This window comes from Plectropomus leopardus, chromosome 4 (assembly GCF_026936395.1).
Source record: "Plectropomus leopardus strain MGB_pleo_1.0 chromosome 4, ASM2693639v1, whole genome shotgun sequence".
In the NCBI taxonomy this organism is placed as follows: domain Eukaryota; kingdom Metazoa; phylum Chordata; class Actinopteri; order Perciformes; family Serranidae; genus Plectropomus; species Plectropomus leopardus.
Genome location: NC_142179.1, coordinates 18,389,757 through 18,405,019, shown reverse-complemented (window position 1 = coordinate 18,405,019; position 15,263 = coordinate 18,389,757). Strand labels below are relative to the sequence as shown.

General features: G+C 36.8%; 1 protein-coding gene across 4 annotated transcripts in view; it reads left to right on the top strand.

Moving 5' to 3' along the window:
• Positions 1–15,263, top strand: part of unc5ca (unc-5 netrin receptor Ca) — a 469,386-nt gene that overhangs the window by 430,065 nt on the left and 24,058 nt on the right. For 3 of the 4 annotated variants that reach the window (XM_088076697.1, XM_088076696.1, XM_042487541.2), the window contains 4 exons: positions 111–344; positions 2,152–2,301; positions 3,222–3,386; positions 7,453–7,631. In XM_088076697.1, coding sequence (XP_087932823.1) covers positions 111–344; positions 2,152–2,301; positions 3,222–3,386; positions 7,453–7,631 — 728 coding nt within the window. Of the gene's footprint in view, positions 1–110; positions 345–2,151; positions 2,302–3,221; positions 3,387–7,452; positions 7,632–8,574; positions 9,728–15,263 lie in introns of those variants that run through there. The other variant, XM_088076698.1, reaches the window with a different exon arrangement.

Sequence of the window (15,263 nt, the reverse complement as noted above, 5' to 3'; positions counted from 1 at the left end):
TGTGTGTGTGTGTGTGTGTGTGTGTGTGTGTGTGTGTGTGTGTGTGTGTGTGTGTGTGTGTGTGTGTGTGTGTGTGTGTTTGTGTGTGTGTGTGTGTGTGGTTCCTTCAGGATGTGGTTGTAGTGGGAGAGGAAAACTTCACCACCCCCTGCTATGTGCAGATGGACTCGGAGGCATGTCACATCTTAACAGAGACACTGGGGACTTACTGCCTGGTGGGCCAGTCAATCTGCAAGGCAGCCGCCAAAAGGCTCAAACTGGCTGTTTTTGGACCCGTATCCTGCACAACTTTGGACTATCACATCAGGGTCTATTGTCTTGATGACACACAGGATGCACTCAAGGTAAAGTATTGAAACTAAATGAATCAAACCCAATTATTAGTTATTTTCTAATGGACTAACTAACCTATATGTACACACACATATAGGCTACATACAGTATGAACCTACAGCATGCACAATTGCCCAGCTTTTCCATTTTGTTCAATAACAGTGAATATAAGAAAGAGATGTGTGTTTATTTTCTTATTATACAGTATTTCAGGCTGAGTCTTTTGTTATGTTCTTTAGTCCTGGGAGGAATTTTGTTCTCTTTTGGACCCCCATGCTTAAACAGTTCCCTTGTAATTTGCATTTGAAATACAATGTATTATGGCTTGAATAGAAGTGATTGTCTAGAGTCATAAACAGAAGTTTTCTCACCTCTAGTCTTCTGGAAGTGAGCTGAAAAGCGGTAAACAAAACAGGGTCAAGCAATGTCAGAATAACGACGCTTTAGAATTTAAACAAATTCAAAGCACTGTGGGACCATCTGATACGGGAGATTAACATTAGTAATTATGCATGCAATGATAAGTCAAGTGTCAGTGTGACACACAGCCACATACACACTCACACAAACATCAACACACACCCAGTTTTACCATTTCAAACAAGCAATTGTAGCTTGAAAACAAAGTTCAGAGGTGGACATTTTAATGATGGAGACTGCGTGTAGTATAATTGATCGGTTGCGTTTCAAAGGGGAAGTCTCTGCTGTATATCTTCTGTAGAGCTGTAGGAGGATGATGGGAAGGAGAAATTGATTATTTTAAAAAAGTTGTAGGAGGCATCAAAAATGATACTGATTACTCATTCTTATATCAGTATGAGCATTTGTGTGGGTGTGTGTTCATTTATTCATTTAAGTTTATGTGTACAGTTCACAATCCTGTTAATATGTTGGTGTTATCAATATGTGTGTGTTTATCATTTTGCATCTGTTGGGCAAAGGTACTTTCATAGTACTCTTTTGGTGTAGGCCCACTTGATATACAGAAGTCAATTTGAAAAGGATGAGCAAAAATCCCCACAGGACAATGTGTGTGCAGTGTATTATTGTAACAACTGCAGCACAGCATTGTGAAATGTACTGCTTTCTTTGGTTCATAAAATTTTCCCGTAACATGGATCAGTTTCTGACTGTCCTGAATGAGGCAGTAGTTACAGTTTTCTTAAAATTTTGAGAATATTGCACAAGGAAAAGTTGTGATTGCTGTTTTGTCATGCTGGAAAAAAGAGAAAGCTGATGAAAAAACCCAATATCAAATAACTGAATAATCATTTAGTTATTACTTTTCTCTGTATTTTTTGTCCATAAGTAATATGATGCATTAAGGTCATCCTCTAAAGTCAATAGAAGTAATTTAATTTTACTGTCTTACTTTAAAGATTTGTTTCATTTTCCACATCTTACAACAGCAGTACTTTGACTTGGTGGTGCATTATTAATCAAGGTTTTTATTGAGCATCTAAATGTCTCTCTTCAGCTGAGTGCAGTTAGCAAAGCTAAGCTTTGCTTAAATCCGGGGAATACAACTACTGAGCTCTCTGATGATATCTTAATGAGGACTTTCATGTGTTTCATGGTGCTGTGTACTTCAAGGCAACATTCAGGACGCCATTGTCGGCAGTTATTATGCAAGATAAATTAAAGGCTTTCTGCAGTCTCTAATGCTGTATGATAATAAATGGTTCACTGAGCAAAATGGAAGCAAAGTTGAGAAGGAAATTTGAAATAAGTTTTGGTTTTATTTGTGTGTGTGTGTGTGTGTGTGTGTGTGTGTGTGTGTGTGTGTGTGTGTGTGTGTGTGTGTGTGGTTTAATGTAGGAGGTTCTTCAGATGGAGACCCAGATGGGAGGGAAGCTTCTGGATGAGCCAAAGACTCTGAATTTTAAAGACAGCACACACAATCTGAGACTGTCAATCCATGATGTGCCACACACACACTGGAAGAGCAAACTCATTGCAAAGTATCAGGTGAGAGGGATATTTCCGTATACATTAAAGGTACTGGACGCAACACAGACAGTATAACAAACCTTCACATGCACAAATACTATATATAGTACTGTAGTACTACCTATAGTAGCTAGACAAGGATAAACTAAGGTATTCCTTTGTGCTAATGCATATTTGGTATATTTGTGCCACACTTGTAGCATGGTCTTTCGCCTGTTACTACACCACACTAAACTACCTGCCAACGGTATCACTGCACAGAAGTGAGCATGCAAATACTCATGGATGCGAGGCTCGTGCTTGTGACAGTGTCTGTTGTAAATATTAATAATGCCCTACTTGGCTGAGCTTGGCTTAGCTCAATGGTGCTAGGTGAGCTACCAATAAAAGCTTCCCTTTGCACATTGATACAATTGGTGTGCGTAATCTGGTAGAAAGAAAACAGTTCCTTCATGAAACTGCTCACAACAAAGCAGTGGATTATCCTAAGTAGCCAGGTCATAATTTCTGCATTGCTGTTGAGTTTTTCAAATGTATTCTTTGGGCTCTTTGGGTGCCACAAGCCAAATGCAGACAAGAAGGCAGACATCTTTATTGCTGATATTTCCAACACTCTGCGACTCAAAACAATCTAGATTGATAAATAGCGCTATTGGTAAGGAGGAAAAATGTAATGTTGTGATTCTTGTTTTATTTTGCCATGAGATGTCTCTCTATATAATCTTTGATACAGATTAAAATATCTTCACCATAATTCACTTTGATGAATTCTCTTCAATTACAGAAGTTAACTTAAAAAGTGACAAACTCCATATTTCTAAGGATGCAGTAATTCATATTTTATCAAATCATGGGCACAGTTCAAATATGTTTTACCCCCTATGTTACCCGCCTGAAATTTAGTTTTTCAAAATATGCATATTATATATGTTTTCCAGGAGATCCCATTCTACCAGGTGTGGAGTGGTAGTCAGAGAACTCTTCACTGTACCTTCACCCTGGAGAGACTGAGCCCAGCCACCACAGAGATCAGCTGCAAACTGTGTGTACGGCAGGTGGAAGGAGAAGGACAGATCTTTCAGCTCAGCAACACATTGGAGGAGGTAAGTTTTTAGGAATCCACATGCATACAGGAGAAAAAGCGCGCTGTTTATTGAGTGTTGGCTAACAAAATTGCGGAATGCAGCTTTATCTCACACTGTCTGAGGACACACTGAGGGATTAAGTGACACATACTGAAGAGAAGTGAACACAGTCGGAGAGAGAGAGAGAGAAAAGCTTCTACATTCCCGTATTAAAGGTCCTAAAGTCACTAAGTTTTTCTCTATCTGTCAGACAGTCAGAGCTCCTGCTATGGTTCTGTGACTCTGTTCAATCATTCATACTGGGGCTAGAGGTCACGTAACACGAGAGGAATAACTTGTCTTTGATTTTGCTAGTCCATGTAACCACAGAGTCACTGTGTGTGTGTGTGTGTGTGTCTGTCTGTCTGTCTGTCTGTCTGTCTGTCTGTCTGTCCGTGTGTGAACAGTTTCGGTCGGAGGTCAGACAGTTCCTCTGGAATGTCACTGCTTTGAATTCTCTCTAGGCGTTCATGGGTGATAGCGTTGCACTTTAGAATTTTTTAACCCTCATTTAACCAGGTAAGTTGATTTTTGACGTAATATAGAGGAACAGCTGCAGCAGTCGGGAGGTTTGAACACAGCACTGGTTGCTGAACCAGTGTCAGAATGTGGAGTTTAGTTTCAAGGTAGCTCCAGTTAATGATGTTGATACATCCTGCTGTTTCAGCCATCCTGGCACCGCTTTTATGTCATCCTGTCCATTGTTATGCACTAGTGTTTGTTTGTGTGTATTTATCAAAGTGTATGCATAAAAGTCAAGAGCCTAACAGATCCTGGATTTCTGAGACCTATTTTAGAGTTGAAAAAAAACATTTTTAATCAGGATTAGCTCATTTCTTTTGTTATGATTAAGATATATACTGAAGGGGACATTATAAAGTGTTTAAAAAATGTTTTAGTTGGATCAGGTGGAAAGATAACACAATAGGGACTCAGTTTAAAATTTTTCTAAAACGTATGCCCATACTTGGCATTTCTGTTTGGAAATTTCATGTTACTTATTAGTCAGCATATACATGGGCCCTATCTTACACCCAGCATAAAGTGGCAAACAGCAACACAAATGTCATTGCTAGTTTCAGACCCACGCAGTTGTTATTTTCATTGCCAGTGTCCACATTTTGTAAGAAACAAATTGCGCTCATCTTGCATCTCTAAAAATGAGGTGTTGTCAGGTGCATTGTTTGCGGATTGCTATCTTGTGGCAGCAGAAAGCGATTGCGCCACTGACCAACAAAAACTTGGTCTTAAGTCCGAGTGGTGCATTGTTTTCCTGCCATTTAAAGGGCACATTATTCAGATAGTAGAGTGGTGAGATGCACCTAAATAGGCAGGTTCACAATGCACTTACACTCTGCTTATTACACACACAGGGATGCATGGATGGGTTGAAGGAGGGTGGAATAATACATTATTAATGAGAGAAATATTAGTTACGTTACTGAAATGTAAGCGTAGCAGAGAGCAGAGCTGCTGTTCAACTTCCCATTAAGAGAGACACTGTGTGCATTTGCACATAATTATTTCAGAAGCTAAAAGTTTAGGGTTTGTTTCCTGTGTCAAGTATATAAATACTGTTTTTAGTTTTGATGCATAAATGTCTCAAGATATTCACTGTAGTGACACTCCCACTCTTACTGTATTACTCTCTGCAGAAAAGTGGTTTTGCTTCTCCAGTTTGCCAATCCATCATGTAAATAACAGTTCACCAGGTGCACTGGGCTTTTAAAGTGAAAGGGAGATGACACTCTGATTGTTGAATTCATGTTATGCCCAAACTTAATTGCTATTAATTAATGGAATAAATAAAACCCTTTTCCCCTTTGCACCTTACTTAACGGCTTATGCACCATTTAACTAGCAAAATTGGTTGGACACACCCTAAATGCACTTGCGCCATGCATTTTAGACAGTGAACTAAAGATCATTAAAAATGGTCCTCTGTCTTTGATATTTTTGTGATGAGCTCATACTGGCTAATATCTGCTGTGGGGTACAAGGGTGCACATCATCCTCCTACCCAAAGCTCACATTTAAGTTTACTAATGCAGACAATTACCCTGTTTACGTTTGACCTCAACTCAAGAAGCAGCCAGAGTAGTTCAGAGTGCTAAATTCAAATATGGCCATAATTGTGATAGTGGGTGCATTTTCTCCCGTATTTTGTCAGCAAGTCTAAAGGGGTCAGACAACAGAGCACAGAGTGATTTATCAGCTCATATTAATAATGTGCCTGTAAAGTGCAGATCTAGTTAAAGAGGTTGTGATGATTTGCCGTTGTGCCTCCTATCATGCAGTTATTAAATTGTCAAAGATGAAAATAATCACACAGTTAAAGAAAAACCATAGTGGAAATGTTCTATTTTGCATTTCTCCTTCACTTCTTAACGTGATTCTGTGCTCTATTGTACTTTAAACCAAAAGATCTGTGGTTGTGTAACAAGTACACAGTAAAACTTAATACTTCTATTAGGGAAATGACAGTTTTGTCACAACATGAAATATTTTATTAAGTGATCAGTTGTAATCCTTTTTTTTTTTTTTTTACCATACCTAGTCTTAGAAAATAATTACTATGATCAAATGGGATGTTTGGCAAGTATGGTAATCTGAGCTGAATAGCTAAAGCAATATTCAGTGAGTCTCTTTGTGTATGCGTTAATAAAATGCCGTAGACCAACAGCCAGCCAGCAGTGTTTTGCCTGTTGAACAAGGAAAAGTAAAGCAGGTTTAAAGCATTTATTATTTGAACAGAAAAACGATGTCCCATTGCATCAGTCATTCAATCTCCAGCAGCATAGAGCTTTCTGCTGTAAAATGGGACTAAGTAGACGCAGTAAATAGTAATCATTCACATCAGCAGTGGCAGTTCTTGTTTCCCTCTGCCAAGCCACATTCATTAGGCCGCAGCCTCCTTTCAGCCCAGGAGTGGCAGATTAATGGGATGAAGGTTTAGGAAGAGACAGAGATCGACACAGAGAGGAGAGAGAGTGTTTGGAGGCAGATCTTTGTGTTTGGTTCACTCTTGTATTAATTAGGAGGCTTATTTGTAGTTGTTCACACCAATGGCAAGCAGCAGACAGACAAGCAGAATCTTTGCCTGAAGGACCAACTTGGAGACACATTTAAAAAAGAAACATGGCTGATTTAACTTGGCCAATGTTGCTACATGGATGCACGTTGCGATTAAGATATATTTTACTTTTAAGGCTCTAATATATTGCCCATAGATCCATCCCTGTTCTCTGTGTCTCTGCTGCAGAAGTTCTAACATACACAACAATATGCAAAGGAACCTAATTTTACCACAACTTAAACTGTTAAAAGAAATTGAAATAACTAGTCAATTTTCCTAAAGGTAAAGGTCTAGTGTAGGGTTTAGGAGAATATATAAGTAGAAATGGAATATGTTAGAATGAGTATGTTTTTTGTTAGTGTATAAGCACCTGAAAATAAGGATTGTGTTTCTGGTCCTCTCTCACAGAGTCTGCTATGTTGTGCCACCAGGTTTCTACAATAACACAAAATGGACAAATTAAACGCTGGATCTAGATAGGCCGATTTACGTTCTTTTTTTATTTTTGGTGGCTAGAGTTAGCAGCCCTTCTGAACAAGCCAAGCAGCATTGTGAAAACACTGATTTCATTTCTTTATTCATTGTTGTTACCAGTTTTGGTCACCTGGACGTTTGTTTTGTGGAAGAAGGGACCTCTGTAGATAATTCAGCACCTGGTAAAAACTTCCTGAACATGGGGATCTTGAGTTATCACAGATAAACACACATTAGCTGGTGCTGTCCTTATGGCCTGTCTGCAACAAGCTGATCAGGATTGAAGAAACATTAATGTGTAATGTCTTATGTGAGCTTTTACTATTTTCAATCACCTGGTCAGCTCCATGTAAAAACCTACTGAACATTGAACATTAAAGGAACTCTAACCAAGAGTTTAGGCTTGGCTGCAATCTGCAATCCTTACTACTAGATGCCACTAAATCCTACACACTCCTCCTTTAACTAACAATTGACCTTTTTTTGTCTTACCAGGAGGTCCAATGCATAGATACGTCCCTGATGGACCCTGCCAGTAATATCACAACCTTAGTGGGACCCAATGCCTTCCGCATTCCTTTATCCATCAGACAGAAGCTGTGTGGCAGTCTAGATGCACCACAGACCAGAGGCAATGACTGGAGGATGCTGGCCCACAAACTCAACCTTGACAGGTGATGCACACAGACACACAGTATTTATCATTTAATTCCTCTGCTTCCCTCGGGCGTTGTGCTTGGTTGGGAACATCATTCAGTTAGAAAAAAAAACAAAAAACAAAACTCTTTTCCATCAGGATGGCAGCTCATCAAGGTGGCCTGTCTCACCTCTTCAACAACAGAAGAGAAAAGTCAGTTTCTGTTAATTCAAATATGACTTGAGTCCTGGCAGATTAAATTAGATGGTGCAGTTCAACTGAAATGAGGATGTCTCATTTTCATATTCTGATTTTATTTCCTTAGGACTATACAATAGCAATAACACATCCAAAATACCAAATCACATTGACAAATATGTGCATCTTTTCTTGTAGAAAAACAGTTAAAACATTTCTACTCAGTGCACAGAAAAATCCACTCACTTAATTTCAAGACACATTATTTTGAACGTGCATCCCCGTAGAGTGAGACTGAAAACACAATTGTCCATTTGCATCTGAATCACACAGGTTGCATCCTGAATATCTCCCTCCTCACACGTGTGTTTCAGTGATTCAGTCCAGAGGTTCATTTACCAGCAGATCGTCAGAGGATAATTGGGCACGTGTGCTCCTCATTGTCCTAACAGTCAGCCAGCTCATGGTGTAGTCCGTTTATGTGGGCGCCAAATATTCTCAATCCGTGGGTGAAAAATTGACACAAAGCCAAATTGTTTACCTCCATATTTCCGCTAAAAGCCGCTTCAAAAGGAGCATGATACATGGAAATACAATCTTTTATCCTCTCTGCTCCTCTAACAGCCACGTCATGTCTGTGAGTTCAAAGTATGACTCATGCTTTGCCGTCACAGCCGTCTCTCCTCATATAACTTTGTGTATATATAAATAAACCTGAGCTCTGCACAATTTCACAGAGACAAACAAACATGTGATTGTGAACGTTCTGGTCTATTGTACAGAGACAACTGGTAAAGGAAATTGTGGAAACTCGCACACAAACAGAGACACACAAGAGAAAAGGTGGATCTTGGCTATGGACTTCATCTAACAGCAGGACACCCCTTATCACATACTGCAGACAGACAGAAGCTGAGACAGAAAGTGGGAAAGAAAGAAACAAGAGTAATAAAGAAAGTGATGAAAATAGCTTATTGGATGTTTTTACAAAAAGGCAAAAGGAAACTGCAGAGACAGAGAGGAGCAGAGGACTGATGTACCTGTCTGTGGTTGTGTTTAAACAGTACCAGAATGTGCCAACAGTACAATCACAGGATTTACAGAGGAACACAAAGTCTCAACTTTATCCTCAAGGGACTCAATTTTGATAGCTCTTTCACTTTAAAGCAGCATTGAGATCTTTGTCACAGATATTTCGGTGTCAGATTTTTCCTCTGTAACCATTGTGTACTTGACTTTCGACAGTTTTAGTATTTACTGTTCTTATGAAAACTGTTCTCCCTGTGGACTTGTTGGCACATTTTTGTGCTCCAATTAAAGTTCAATATGCATTTTCTTCTCTATTTATTTAAGATGATTTAAATTAAACATTTGAAAATACATAAGAGCAGATTTTCTGAAAAGTATTCACCTACCACATTAAAATTTTGCCGAGAGTGCTTTATTAATTACAGCGTATTTAATGTTACGACCTAAACGAGGACGTGTTTTTAGAAGTATTTCTTCTTCTGTCCTCTAATATCAGGCGCTTTTAGGACATTTAAACATGAGCAGTCATGCTATGTAAACATTCATTTCATTTAACTTCTAAAGCATTAATAGTAAACAAAAGGGGGTCATTTGTCACCACCTAACCCTTGCACGGTAGGAATGGATTCCTTTTCATAGTTTTCCAAGTATAAACACGAGTTACAGCACAGGATATAGATACAATATACTGATATCTTACTTTCAATTTGACTTTCAAAAAAATACATACAGTGATAAAAAAGGCTATATCCTCAGAATTTTTATGGAATTCATTTTGGCATACTTTGCTATAACTTGTTAATTATATTTTTATGAAATATTTTACTTTGACTTTTTGTCTAATTTTTTATTAAAAACAACTGTAGTTTTGTTAAACATTTTTATAAAACACTGTACTTTGATTATTTATCTCATTTGCCATTGCTATGACTTTTGAAGACACATTTTAAATAATACTTTTAAACGTGATTTGCATGATATACTATGACTATTTAAAACATTTAATTCCAACTGCACTCTGACTTTTTTAAGGCAGGCTATATGACTTTTTCAATTCCGTGTTATATATGATACTTTTACATCATCTTTTTGTTACAAACTATACTATGATTTTTTAATCAAGAATAATTTTATTAAATTTTAATACGTCTACACACTGTATACAACAGGTCTAACAGAGTGGTTAAAATATGGAACACAGCATGAAATCAAATTATAATCCTCCCCATTCCACTAGCCCTGAAATAACAGACTAATATATGACAACAGGTACAACAAAAATGATATATGAGTCAGGTTCGATATTAAAAGAGAGAAATTCAAAATAATGGGGAACATTAACAGTATAGCCTGACTGAGGGTAACAATATCAAGCAATAAATACATAATCATCACTTTGTACTGTACTATGATTTTTTGTGTGACATACATATATTGTAATATGATTCTTGGCATACTATACATCACAGTTGTTTATCACATTTATTATGACATATTATATTATATTATGAATTTGTTCATATCATTTTATGGCATTCTATACTTTGAATTTTTAATCACATTGTTATGACAAACTATATATGACTTTTTATCTTTGTCATTATTTCATCATGCCATCATATGACTTTTCAGATTTTTATTTGTACTTATCCTATGACTTTTAAAAATGTTTTTTATGACATACTATACAACGATTTTTTTTCTTGACACAGTATGGCATAATACACTGACTTTTTATTACATTTTTATGACATGCTACACTTTGACTTTTTATCACATGATTTCATTATATAATATAACTTATACAGGGACTATACTATGACTTTTTCACACTGTTACGGCATACTATCCTATGATTTGAAAAATATATTTCTATGACATACTATACTATGACTATTTTTGTAACATTACGTGGCTTACCACAATATTAATTTTTCATCACAATTTATTGACTTATTGCACAACATGTGCAACATTTGTTATATTTTTATCATATTATACTGTGACTTTCTGTCATTTTTCGACATGCTATATTATGATATTTTGGGCCAGTTTTGCAGTATTCTATGCTATGGCAAGTGTTGGCATGCTTTTTTATGAGGTTTTCAGGTGTATTCTGCTGTTTTTGGAACATGTCATATTTTGACATTTTTAGTAAGGCTATAGTATGGCATATGTCACTTTTTCAACATGCTATAATATTGTGTTTTTGGACATTTCTGCAACATTCTATGCTATGGCATCGATGACCACACTGTTTTATGCAGACTGAAGTGTTTTCAGCTATTTTTGGGACATGTCATGTTCTGAAATTTTTAGGGAGGCTATAGTATGATATTTTTGGTCATTTTTTTAACATGCTGTATTGTGATGTTTCCAGCCAATTTTGCAGCTTTCTATGTTATGGCGTGTTTTGGCACGCTGTTTTATGCTATTTTCAGATGTTTTAAGGTGTTTTTGGGACATTTCATTTTTTAACATTTTTGCCATACTATAGCCTTGCCCTTTTGGTCATTTTTTTGACATGCATTATTATGATGTTTTTCGACGATTTTGCAACTGTGGCATGTCTTGGCACGCTATTTTATGCTGTTTTCAGGTGTTTTAAACTGTTTTTGGAACATGTCATTTTTGACATTTTTGCCATACGACAGCCTTGGTTTTTCTGTCATTTTTTCAAAACGCATTTTTATGGTGTGTTTTTTCCATTTTTGCAGCTTTCTATGCTATGGCGCGTCTTGGCATGCTATTTTGTGCTGTTTTCAGGAGTTTTAAACTGTTTTTGGAACATGTAATTTTTTGACATTTTTGCCGTTTTGGTCATTTTTTTCAACATGCATTTTTATGGTGTTTCTTTCCATTTTTGCAACTTTCTATGCTATGGCATGACTTGGCACGTTATTTTATGCTGTTTTCAGGTGTTTTAACCTTTTTTTGGGACATGACATTTTTTGACATTTTTGCCATACTATAGCCTTGCCTTTTCGGTCATTTTTTTGACATGTATTATTATGGTGTTTTTGTCAGTTTTGGCAACTTTCTATGCCATGGCTTGTTTTGGCATGCTGTTTTATGCTGTTTTCAGGTTTTAAAGCTGTTTTTGGAACATGTCATTTTTTTGACATTTTTGCCATACTATAGCCTTGCCTTTTCGTCATTTTTTCAACACGCATTTTTAAGGTGTTTTTAGCCATTTTTGCAGCTTTCTATGCTATGGCGTGTTTCGGCATGCTATTTTATGCTGTTTTCAGGTGTTTTAAGCTTTTTTTGGGACATGTCATTTTTTGACATTTTTGCCAAACTATAGCCTTGCCTTTTCGGTCATTTTTTTGACATGCATTATTATGCTGTTTTTGTCCATTTTTGCAGCTTTCTATGCTATGGCGTGTTTCGGCACGCTATTATATACTGTTTTCAGGTGTTTTAAGCTTTTTTTGGGACATGTCATTTTTGACATTTTTGCCATACTATAGCCTTGCCTTTTCGGTCATTTTTTTGACATGCATTATCATGGTGTTTTTGTCCATTTTTGCAGCTTTCTATGCTATGGCGTGTCTTGGCATGCTATTTTATGCTGTTTTCAGGTGTTATAAGCTGTATTTCCGACATGTCATTTTTTGACATTTTTGCCATACTATAGCCTTGCCTTTTTGGTCATTTTTTTGACATGGAGTATTTTGGTATTGTTGGCCGTTTTTGCAACTTCCATGCTATGGCTTGTTTTGGCACGCTATTTTATGCTGTTTTCAGGTGTTTTAAACTGTTTTTGGAAATGTCATTTTTTGACATTTTTGCCAAACTATGGCCTTGCCTTTTCGGTCATTTTTTTCGACATGCATTTTTATGGTGTTTTTGTCCGTTTTGGCAACTTTCTATGCTATGGCGCGTCTTGGCACACTATGTCATGCTGTTTTCAGGTGTTTTAAACTGTTTTTTGGTCATGTCATTTTTTGACATTTTTGCCATACTATAGCCTTGCCTTTTCGGTCATTTTTTCAACACGCATTTTTATGGTGTTTTTGTCCATTTTTGCAGCTTTCTATGCTATGGCGTGTTTCGGCACGCTATTACATGCTGTTTTCAGGTGTTTTAAGCTATTTTTGGGACATGTCATTTTTTGACATTTTTGCCATACTACAGCCTTGCCTTTTCGGTCATTTTTTCAACACGCATTTTTAAGGTGTTTTTAGCCATTTTTGCAGCTTTCTATGCTATGGCGTGTTTCGGCACGCTATTACATGCTGTTTTCAGGTGTTTTAAGCTATTTTTGGGACATGTCATTTTTTGACATTTTTGCCATACTATAGCCTTGCCTTTTCGGTCATTTTTTTGACACGCATTTTTATGGTGTTTTTTGCCATTTTTGTAGCTTTCTATGCTATGGCGTGTTTCGATGCGCTATTTTATGCTGTTTTCAGGTGTTTTAAACTGTTTTTGGAAATGTCATTTTTTGACATTTTTGCCAAACTATGGCCTTGCCTTTTCGGTCATTTTTTTCGACATGCATTTTTATGGTGTTTTTGTCCGTTTTGGCAACTTTCTATGCTATGGCGCGTCTTGGCACACTATGTCATGCTGTTTTCAGGTGTTTTAAACTGTTTTTTGGTCATGTCATTTTTTGACATTTTTGCCATACTACAGCCTTGCCTTTTCGGTCATTTTTTTGACATGCATTATTATGATGTTTTTCGACGATTTTGCAACTTTCTATGCTATGGCGTGTCTTGGCACGCTATTTTATGCTGTTTTCAGGTTTTAAATCTGTTTTTGGAACATGTCATTTTTTGACATTTTTGCCATACTATAGCCTTGCCTTTTCGGTCATTTTTTTGACACGCATTTTTATGGTGTTTTTTGCCATTTTTGTAGCTTTCTATGCTATGGCGTGTTTCGGCACGCTATTTTATGCTGTTTTCAGGTGTTTTAAGCTATTTTTGGGACATGTCATTTTTTGACATTTTTGTCATACTATAGCCTTGCCTTTTCAGTCATTTTTCCAACATGCATTATTATGGCGTGTATCTTGGCAGACTTGTTCATGCAGTTCGAAGATGTTTGAATCTGTTCTTGGGACATGTCATTTTTTTTTACATTTTTGCCATTCTATGGCCTTGTCTTTCGGTTGTTTTTTGACATCCATTTTAATGGTGTATGATAGAATGAGTTTTCTCTCATGATTTCTGAAAGACACCTGTTGAAACTTCAATCAGCACACGTTTATTTTGGGTAAAAGTATACATCTTTTATTACAATTACAACAAACATGAGTACAATAAACAAGTATAACACATATGAAAATGAGTACAAAGATGAACTAAAACCAAGACTACAAATGAGGACAAGTACAACAAAGACGAGCGCATGGTTCAGCCCAGACAGAGAAAAGACTAAGCGCAGACTAACTGACACAGAGCATAGAAAGCTGGCTGACACAGATCACATAGAAAAACAGAAATATTTTTACAATGCATTGACATAGATGGTATATATCAATTACTAACATCTCAGGTATTGATGGTCGAGCACACCTTACAGGCACTAACACTTTGCCATGTAGATCTTCAGTTGAGGTAGACATAGATTCTCGACCAAACTCTAGAGGATGCACAATCATGAAAAAATACATGCTAACACTGTTTTGGGCTGTTTATGCAACTTTATATGCTATGGCGTGTTTTGGCACGCTATTATATGCTGTTTTCAGGTGTTTTAAGCTGTTTTTGGGACATGTCTTTTTTTGACATTTTTGCCATACTATAGCCTTACCTTTTCGGTCATTTTTTCAACACGCATTTTTATGGTGTTTTTGTCCATTTTTGCAGCTTTCTATGCTATGGCGTGTTTCGGCATGCTATTTTATGCTGTTTTCAGGTGTTTTAAACTGTTTTTTGGACATGTCATTTTTTGACATTTTTGCCATACTATAGCCTTGCCTTTTCGGTCATTTTTTCAACATGCATTTTTATGGTGTTTTTGTCCATTTTTGCAGCTTTCTATGCTATGGCGTGTTTCGGCATGCTATTTTATGCTGTTTTCAGGTGTTTTAAACTGTTTTTTGGACATGTCATTTTTTGACATTTTTGCCATACTATAGCCTTGCCTTTTCGGTCATTTTTTCAACATGCATTTTTATGGTGTTTTTGTCCATTTTTGCAGCTTTCTATGCTATGGCGTGTTTCGGCATGCTATTTTATGCTGTTTTCAGGTGTTTTAAACTGTTTTTTGGACATGTCATTTTTTGACATTTTTGCCATACTATAGCCTTGCCTTTTCGGTCATTTTTTTGACATGCGTTATTATGATGTTTTTGGCTGTTTTTGAAACTGTCTTTGCTATGACGTGTTTCGGCACGCTATTATATGCTGTTTTCAGGTGTTTTAAACTGTTTTTTGGACATGTCATTTTTTGACATTGTTGCCATACTATAGCCTTGCCTTTTCGG